General features: G+C 48.1%; 1 protein-coding gene across 1 annotated transcript in view; it reads right to left on the reverse strand.

The window, feature by feature from the left end:
- Positions 1-1,214, reverse strand: part of GGA2 (golgi associated, gamma adaptin ear containing, ARF binding protein 2) — a 33,310-nt gene extending 32,096 nt beyond the window's left edge. The window contains exon 1 of the mRNA XM_032605335.1: positions 1,000-1,214. Within this exon, the coding sequence (XP_032461226.1) occupies positions 1,000-1,117 (118 nt within the window). The 5' untranslated portion in view covers positions 1,118-1,214. The remainder of the gene's footprint in view (positions 1-999) is intronic.
- Between the last annotated feature and the right edge of the window lie 9,100 nt (positions 1,215-10,314).

Consider the following 10,314-nt stretch of genomic DNA (forward strand, 5'->3'; position numbering starts at 1 on the left):
TTGAAGATCTCACCCCAATTAGCAGTGCAGCCTCTTTACGCTTTGCACTCCTGCAGTAATGACCTCCTTCTTCCCAGAATGCTCCACACCCTCCTGTTCCCCCAGCTTTTGCACATTCTGAAACGCTGTCGCCTCCATTGTCCACTCAAATGCTATGTCCCCTGAGACAATCCCCAGGTAAACAAACCCAACTCCCACCACCGCACTTTAAACCCGGCTCCCTCCCAATCTTCAGTTAATGTAACAAAGTGCTGTTATTGTCGGCTTGTACCACCCACTTAAAAATGTCTTTGTGAGCAAGGACCCTGTGTTACGCATCTCAGTACTCCCAGCACCCAGCAGAGCCCAATACAAGGAGCATATGCTTTATTCTCTTGGAATTTCGAGTCCCCACCGGTAACGTAGGAACAAAAACGACTCTTAGGACTGCCGTGAGTCTTCCTGGAGACAATACACGTAAGAAACCCGGCCACAACCAACATGCACAAAAGGTGTAAAGGGCTTGTTTTGACATTAGAGTCGGCAGCCAGAGACAGCTCCTTCCCAGAGGATGGGTATGTTGCACAACTGAGTAAGTCGAAAGGTCCCCATCTGTAAAACGAGGTTAAAAACAGAAGCTGTCTCTTGGGGTCGTAATGAGGATTAACAGTGGCTGAAATGCTTTTCAGCACAGTGCTTGGCATAAAAGCAAAGCTCAATAAACCTTGGCCATTATGCTGTTAACAGTGTTTATGCACCGCGACTGGGGGAGGTTGCGAGGAGGGGGAGCAGAGCGCCCAGCCTCGGGTCCGCAGCCCTGGCGGATTCCTGGGACTCCTCTCGGGGCCTCCCCGCGGCGATCCTCCCACCCGCGCCGGGCCCAGCCCGCCTCCCCGGGCGCCGGCCTCCCCGCGGCCACCTGTCCGGCCGCCGGCCTCAGAAGAAAGGCCCAGGGAGGCGGGAAGCCAGGCCTCACGTGGGGCGCTGGGCCCGCGCCGAGGGGCGGCCCTGGCTACTCACTGAGCCACAGCTCCAGCGCCGCCGCCGGCCCCGGGGGCCCCTCGGCCGACTCGGCCCCCGCCGCGGCCCCGGCCCCCGCCGCCACCGCCGTCGCCGTCGCCGTCGCCGTCGCCGCCATAGGCCCAGCCCCGCAGCCGAGGCCGCGGCCGCCCCTGCCCTTCAGCCGCCGGTGTCTGGAGTGTTCCTGGGCTGCCGACGCGGCAGGCGAGGGTCGGCACGTGATGGGACGGGGCCTGTGGCGCCTCGCCCACACACCAGGCCCCGCCTCCGCGCAGGCCCCGGGCCGGGGGTGCCGCCTCCCCGACAGCCCTCCTCCACGCGCGGGTCGGGCTCGCGGACTGGTCTTCCAGACCCGCAGCCAGGTCAAAGTTGGTCAAGCCGACCTCGCAAGGCCTGCCAGATGAACTAGAGGACGCCCCGTTAAATTTGAGTCTCAGGTAACGAATTCTTCTAGCATTTTTATTCCGGACGGTCTTTATGGACCATCACCTCCTTCCATACTTTGCTTTATTTTCTCCGTAACACATTACACCATGAGCGTACTAGATATTTACTGTGTCAAAGGGTAATTCCCCCCCCCAAAAAAAAGTCATGGTTCTCATGCATTGTGAAATGAACGCGTGTTAAATATTTTAACTCTAATTAAACGAGAGAACCAAGCGGATGTCATAATCCGTTCAAAAGGGAAGTCAGAAAAAGGGCAAGTTTATACAGAATAAACGAATGTTGGAACAGATGTGCAGGTGGACACAAAACTAGCTCAGAATTAATTTGCATTTTAAATTTTTATTTATGATTATTATTATTATTTTGGCCACGCCATGGAGCTTGCGGGATCTTAGTTCCCCGACCAGGGAAGCACGGAGTCCTAACCACTGGACCGCCAGAGAATTCCCCAATTTGCCGGTTTACAGGCAAGAATTATTTGCGTTGCTCTGTTATCTACAGCTAAGAGTGTAAGAATCTCTGAGGCAGTGAAAGGAAGGATAGGAACTGGAAAGGTGTGCTCTCTAGACAATGTGTAATTTTCTTTGGAAGCACACATTCTCTATACTCAATTACCTGCTTCACCCCACTAATATAAGCAGGAATTCTGTACACTTTTATGTCCCCAATACCTAGGGTAGTGCCTGGCACACCAGTACCAATACATATTTGTTGAATGGCCAGATGAACAGTGGAAGCAGTAAGAGGTAGCTACAGGATTTTAGGTCCCATCCCTACCCCAAATAAACACACGGTCTAAGTTTAAATGTACATTTGCTGTGCTATTTCAGCTCCAAAGTAAGTACAGACACACATCTCCATCTGACAGATTGCTGCCTTCTATTTGGAAGTTATCCGACTGAACTCCTCCCTGTGTGCCAGGTTCTTTTACAGTTGTTACCTGTCTTAGTAAACTTGGGCTGCTACAAAAAATACCACAGACTGGTTGGCCTAAACAACAGACATTTATTTCTCACTGGAGGCTGGGAAGTCCAAGATCAAGGTGCTGCTGATGGGTTCCTGGTGACAACCTGCTTCCAGGTTTGCAGAGAGCTTTCTTGCTGTGTTCACAGGGTGGAGAGAGAGTGAGCTCTGATATCTTCCTCTTATGGGGGGACTAATCCCATCCTGAGGGCCCCACCCTCAGCACCACATCTAAACCTAATTACCTGCCACAGCCCTACCTCAAATACCATCACATGGAGATAAGCACTTCAGCGTGTGAATTTGAATTTTAAGGGGACACATTCAGTCTGTAACATTATTCATGTCTGGGAAATTTTGTATGAAATCAGTGAAAACTAAGCATTGTTTACAGCAGCCCTTCTGTGTTATCTGATTTTGGTTCCTTGGGAATTATTTTACCTCTCTGTAAACTGTAAATAACTGAAAGCAATGGAAAATTATTCTTGTCTATAGACGTGCAAATGATTCTGTCCCAGGAAGACACACACAAAAAAACAACAACAAAAACCAGCAACAGAAATTGGGTAAATAACCAGACATTGGACTTTTTTTTTTGAATTTTTGAATTTTATTTTATTTTTTATTTATTTTTTTTCAGTACGTGGGCTTCTCACTGCTGTGGCCTCTCCCATTGCGGAGCACAGGCTCTGGACGTGCAGGCTCAGCAGTCATGGCTCACGGGCCCAGCCACTCTGCGGCATGTGGGATCTTCCCGGACCGGGGCACGGACCCGTGTCCCCTGCATCAGCAGGTGGACTCTCAACCACTGCGCCACCAGGGAAGCCCTGAATTTTGTTTTTTTATACAGCAGGTTCTTATTAGTTATCCATTTAATACATATTAGTGTAGATATGTCAATCCCAATCTCCCAATTCATCACACCACCACCACCTCCCCTCCCCGCCACTTTCCCCCCTTGGTGTCCATACGTTTGTTCTCTACATCTGTCAGACATTGGACATTTTTATGGCAGGGACAGAGTGGGACTAAACCCTGTTAAAAGATTAAGAGGTCATACATTTCCCATCCTTGGGGCAAGGGAAACACTGCACATGCGCATAAAAGCTCCTTGGGGGTCAAAAGGAGGGGCACCACCCCATAATATGTGATGCTAAGGCCGTCCCATAGGCCCCTGGGCTGGAATCCATCTTGGAAAAAAGGTGCATACATACGTTGGGGAGGCTCCTAAGGCATCAGGTGTGGAAAAAGAAACCAGGTAATTGGCCAAAGGTAAACAAAGACCTGGAAGAACTGCTCTATATAAATGACCCAACCGCCTCTTTACATGCAGTCCTCATTCGGGAGGACGCCCACACCCTTTCTCTCTGGGGGCATCTCTGCCTTGCTTCTGTCTTAACAAACTGTTTCTCTGTGTGCCCTCCCTTTTGTGCTATGTCTCTAATAATAAACTTTGTACCTGTTTTTACAGCTCTTGCCTCTGTGAGAAATGCATTTTTCAATGGGGACAAGAGCCAGGGGGTGTGGTGGCTGGGATTCCTGGTTTTTATCCAGGCTACCCAGGTTCAATTCCTGGGCAGGGAGTTAAGATCTCGCTTCACGCCACCACTCACTACTGCCTCTCCGAAATCAAGACAAGAGGAGTTTTCTAGATAGAGAAGGCTGCCCCCTCCTTGGCTAGGCTGTCCTACTGCAATCAGGGTTGGGGGAGGGGTGGTAGGGGGCAGAGGGGAGGGCACTCGGGCCTGGGCTGGGACCCCAACATTTTGCCCAGATATGAAGGCTAAGGTGGAGATACCCAGGGCGTGATAATGAGTTTAATGAGTACCAAGCCAAGCTTCTACAGCCTTCTGTATTTTAAAAAATGCATATCCTGGGGCTTCCCTGGTGGCACAGTGGTTGAGAGTCCGCCTGCCGATGCAGGGGACACAGGTTTGAGCCCTGGTCCAGGAAGATCCCACATGCCACAGATCAACTAAGCCCGTGTGCCACAACTACTGAGCCTGCGCTCTAGAGCCCACGAGCCACATCTACTGAGCCCATGTGCCACAATTACTGAAGCCCACGCGCCTAGAGCCCGTGCTCCACAACAAGAGAAGCCAGCCACTGCAATGAGAGGCCTGTGTACTGCAACGAAGAGTAGCCCCTGTTCGCCACAAGTAGAGAAAGCCCGCACAGCAATGAAGACCCAATGCAGCCAAAAAAATTAATTAATTAATTAATTAAAAAGATCTGAAGGCTGAGAAAGAGCTGACCAGGCAAAAGGGCAGAAGAGCATATGGACAGGGCCTCCCTGGTGGCGCAGTGGTCGAGAGTCCGCCTGCCGATGCAGGGGACGCAGGTTCGTGCCCCGGTCTGGGAGGATCCCACATGCCGCGGAGCGGCTGGGCCCGTGAGCCATGGCCGCTGGGTCTGCGCGTCTGGAGCCTGTGCTCCGCAACGGGAGAGGCCACAACAGTGAGAGGCCCGCGTACCGCAAAAAAAAAAAAAAAAAAAGCATATGGACAAGAGTATTCCAGACAGAATAGCAGCACAAAGGAAGGCTTACATGGCGAGAGACAAGAGAAGGGGGCGCGTGTGGCAGGAATGAGTGAAGTGAAGCAGGAAAGGTAGATGGGGTTGGGGGGCGGCGGTCAGGCTGTGAGGATGAAACATGGCTTTATCGTGTTTCCCTCTTTCATGTCTCATTTTCCTACCAGGGCTCCCCGCTCCTGGGCCAGCCCTGCTCAAATCTCTCTTCATCAAAGCTGCCGGAATAATCTTTAAAAAAACCCACAAATTTGATCTTGTCACTTCCCTACTTAAAGCATTTCAGTGGCTCCTCACCTTCCACTTCATGAAGGCCCAACTCATGTCTTCGCTAATGGACCCCCACTTTGTCCAGGAACCCAGAGAAGAGCTGGCCCCGCCCCCAGCTCTGGGTCTGACTGATCTATGGGGACTCCCCCGCCCACTTCCCCGAAGGGACAGGTTGAATGAAGAATGGGGAAGTCACGAAGGGGAGGGTGCTGGAGAAAAGTTTCCTTGCTTTCGGAGAGAGAGACGCAGAAAGCCACGCTCTCTCTGACAACATGAAGTGCAGAGAGGCCCGAGCACTTTAGGCAGACAATTGTGAGCAGAGAGAACCAACCCAAGGCTGTTGCCAATGCTGGGGCCAATAGAACAAAGAGATGGAAAGACCCTAAGTCCTCACTGAGGTCACTGAACGCTTAATTAACCAACCCCGGAGCCTGCCATACCCCCGAACTTCCTGCTCTGCAGGATACTAAATCTTCCTTTTCAAGCTGGTTTCAATCTGGATGTTTTGCTATTTGCATCAGACGGCACCTTGATACCCTTAACCTGGCAAAGAAGGGCTGTTTGGATTTCCCTCTGCCTGGTTTCTCAGCTACTTCTCCCACTCCTTCAACTCCTACCCTTGGCTCCACCCAACTTGGTGAAATTCTTTTTCATCCTTTTGTTTGGAATACCTTCCAACCCCCATTGATCTGGAAACTCCTACTCATCCCTCCGAACCCAGTTCAAAGGTCACTTCATCTGTAAAGTCCTCTGACATCTATGAACATGAACGCATGAACTACCCTCTCCAGGTTCTGCCCTCACCCAGGAAGTCCTCATTTTCTAAGTATTTATTATCCTGGTCCCTGGGAAGAGAGGGAATTTCATCATAAGACAAACATATTTAATCAATTAGACAATTTCTAATTTAGGTCCCACTAAACACCCCTCTATATTGAAGTATTCCATCTATCTCAGTCTTCAAAGTCTTTGTCAAAGGTCAATCTCTCACAGATAGCTGGATTTGGTGCAATTTACAGGCAATAGATCAGATAGCTAACTACAACTGCAAATCTTGCAAGAGAGTGATTCCCCAGAGTCAATGAAAGTGAAACTGGGGAACTGTTGGAACCTGGTAGAGTTAGATCAGCTGATAATTGCCACTTCTGAAGAAACTGATCTGACTGATGAAGGCCTCAAACATTTTTTTCATCATGAGAGCTTTACCTGACTCCCTACTATGTGTCAGACAATGTGTCAGGTGCTATGGTTACAACCAAGAATAAGAAAAACTTATTGCCTGTCTCAATCTTATCTTCTTTAGAGTAAGACAATAAACATGTACAAATACACTATGTAATTTCATATAGTAATAAGCATTATGAGGAAAAAAATAAGCTAGGATAAAGGCAATATGAATGAGATTCCAAAGTTGCCTACAGAAAAATAGTAATTTTCTGGCAAGGGTATACTCTAAACTCCATGGAAAGAGAATATGCTCAGGGGGAGGAACGGCCCTCTCCATCACTAGAGTGGTCTCCTGCAGCCATGACTGCCTACATGACTCTGTCCCACTGGCCACAGTTGATTGGACCAGGGGTAGACAGCTGACCCAAGCTAGGCCAATCAGATTCTCTCCTGGGATTTTGGACATGGAATACTAGTTATTGAACTGGCAGTGTAGTAGAGGGGAGATGATTCAGCTTTAGGGCTGGGGCAGTTGTTCAACAGCTGCAGAGATAAGAGAAAGCCAGCCTGCAGAAGACAGATGAGAGTAGCAGACACCCAGACAGAGATGAAGGTTAGAAACTGCAGTTTCAGAAGGATAAAGGTGAGTGTGTTGGGTCCTAATAGGTTTTTGGGTACAGACTCCAGTCTCTTGTAAGGTCCAGCTGGAAGTCCTGCCCTTGGGATCTGTGGGTCCTAAATCTTCCAGTAAATTACTTTCATGGTTTGAGTTAGTCTGAGTGTGTTTCTATGTGTTGCAACCAAGATCAGCATCTCTAAGGATGAAAATACTGGTGAAGAGGATGATTGTAATTGATAACATTTGTTGAGTCCCAGGCACTGTTTTAAGAACTTTACATATGTCATCTATTTTGATTCTTACAATTTGCTGAGACAGATACAACTGTTATCCCCATTTTAACAAATGAGGAAACTGAGCTACAGAAGTCACACAGTAAGTGGCAGAACCAGTTTTTGAGTCTAGACAGTTGGCCTCTATGGCCTTCACTTCACTATACTCTGAAAAAACACTGGGGGATGGACTTGAGGTTATTTAAACTCTGTGAAGTCCTTTTACACATTCCTTCTGATCCTGAGCAAAACCCCAGAGCAGAGGATACATGCTGCTTCTCAGACAACTCCCTCCAACCGAGGAAGTGGCCACAACTTTATCGACTCAGCAATTTGATCACTCATTTTGTTAAAACAGTCAGATTCCCTAACCAAGAGCTAGAGTTTCTTGTAAGCATACTTGATGTCTTAGAATCAAAGGCTCTGATGTCACTCAGAGTGACAAGAGTTGAGGTTGGACTCTGGGTTGTCGTAAGCCTCATACTAAAACCTCAGAAGAGTTGATCAACTTTTCTGAGCCTCAGTCTCCCTATCTAAAACACAGAAACAACCATAATAATAATGTCTGTCTCATGGGGTTGTGAAGATTTAAAGAGATGATGAACTAAAGTGTTTACCAGCATAATTTTTTAAAAATATTTATTTATTTATTTTGGTTGTACCGGGTCTTAGTTGCAGCATGCAGACTCCCAGTTGCGGCATGCATGCAGTATCTAGTTCCCCGACCTGGGGTCGAACCCAGGCCCCCTGCATTGGGAGCATGGAGTCTTAGCCACTGAACCACCAGGGAAGTCCCCTACCAGCATAATTGGAAACCCAGAAGTGGTTGAGGCTCATGTGAACGCGAAATAAATTGCAAGCATTATTATTCTGTGTCCCCTTTGGCGGAACACCTGTTGTTTCTGCCATTGCCCCTTCTTCTGGAAAAACCACCCTACTTCTCCTTGGGAACTTTTCCTCCATTGGATATATTCCTGGCTGAGGAATGGTCACATGACCTCAGTTAGCCCTACCACTCTCTTCTTAGAATCTGAATCTTTAGCTGAATCATCCAAAACTGAAGGCGAAAAAATAGAGAAACCATAACAAAAAATAGTTAAGGGTTCATGTGTTCCCACTGAAGAACACAGACAAGACTGGCCATGAGCTCCTGCTGCCTGCATGCTCAGAGCTTCCCTGGTTCCTGTCTTTTCCAAGACCTGGTTCTTTGGCTTTCCCATAGAGTCTATGACTTTCTCACAAATTTAAACTCCCATAAACTTAAAGTCTCCAATAAACCTAAGTTAGGCAGAGCTGGTTTCCATCGCTTGCCATCAAAGAACTTTATCTGATGTACTTTTCAAGCAAGGATTAGGTCTCTGTGAAACTCAGCAAATTCTTTAATCCCCTTTCCCTATTCCCCTGGAAAAGGACAGTGTAACAAATTATCCCAGAGCTAAGTGGCTTTAAACAATAAATATTTATTATCTCATAACTGTTTGTCTGAAATTCAGGAGCAACTTTGCTTAGTGGTTCTGGCTCAGGATCTTTCAAGAAGGCTGCAGTCAGCACTATTTACAATAGCCAGGACATGGAACCAACCTAAATGTCCATCAACAGAGGAATGGCTAAAGAAGATGTGGTACATATATACAATGGAATATTACTCAGCCATAAAACGGAACGAAACTGTGCCGTTTGCAGAGACGAGGATGGACCTAGAGACTTTCATACAGAGTGAAGTAAGTCAGAAAGAGAAAAACAAATATCGTATATTAACACGTATGTGGAATCTAGAAAAATGGTATAGATGAACTTATTTGCAAAGCAGAAACAGAGACATAGAGAACAAACGTATAGATACTAAGGGGGAAGAGGGGGTGAGATGGATTGGGAGATTGGGATTGACACATATACACTACTATGTATAAACAAGATAACTAACGAGAACCTACTGTATAGTACAGGGAACTCTATACTCAATGCTCTGTGGTGACCTAAATGGGAAGGAAATCCAAGGAAGAGGGGAATATATGTATACATGTGGCTGATTCACTTTGCTGTACAGCAGAAACAAACACAATACTGTAAAGCAACTACACTCCAATTAAAAAAAAAAAAAGAAAGAACACTGCAGTCAAATGTCAGCCAGCATTGCAGTCATCTGAAGGCTTGACGGGGGCTGGAAGACTGACTTCCAAGATGGCCCATTCATACGGCTATTGTCAAAAGGCCTCCGATCCTTGTCTCTCTGACTGTCTTCACAGTGTGGAAGCTGGCTTCCCACAGAGTAAGGGATCGAAGAGAACAACATGGAAGCCATGACACACCACACAGAAGTCAGCCCTATTCGGTGTGAATGCCAGGAGGTAGCGATGACTGGGGGCTACAAAGGGGAAGCCCAGTAGCTGTGTAGGGGTCTTTGTAGCTGGCCACCATCCTCCTTCCACTTCAGCTATTCCTATTCACCCCAGGAAGAACATCTCATTTCAGAAACCCACAGACAGTGATTTACAAATGATGGGTGGAAGGAGGAGGCAAATATGAAGAAAAAGATGCAAAGCAGGCAGGGTAGAGGTCTCCAGTCCAAGGACCGGGAGAGAACTGGAAAAGAGGAAGAGACAACCTTTAGGGAAGGGAGATACAGGCTGCTCCAAGCCCAAGGACGAAGAGTAGTATAAAAGGTTAAGTGTTCCCCCTGGGCAGATTTGTGGGTTCTTCCCTTATAAGCCCCAAAGAAAGTCTAACAAGCCACTTCAGCCCAGCTTGTCAGTCATTGCTCCAGACTCAAACTGGGGGCTTCCCTGGTGGCACAGTTGTTGAAAATCCACCTGCCAATGCAGGGGACACGGATTCGAGCCCTGGTCCGGGAAGATCCCACATGCCATGGAACAACTAAGCCCGCATGACACAACTACTGAGCCCACGTGCCGCAACTACTGAAGCCCGTGTGCCTAGAGCCCGTGCTCCACAACAAGAGAAGCCACTGCCATGAGAAGCTCACGCACCACAACGAAGAGTAGCCCCCGCTCGCTGCAACTAGAGAAAGCCTGTGCGCAGCAACCAAGA

This window comes from Phocoena sinus, chromosome 15 (genome assembly GCF_008692025.1).
Source record: "Phocoena sinus isolate mPhoSin1 chromosome 15, mPhoSin1.pri, whole genome shotgun sequence".
Taxonomy (NCBI): domain Eukaryota; kingdom Metazoa; phylum Chordata; class Mammalia; order Artiodactyla; family Phocoenidae; genus Phocoena; species Phocoena sinus.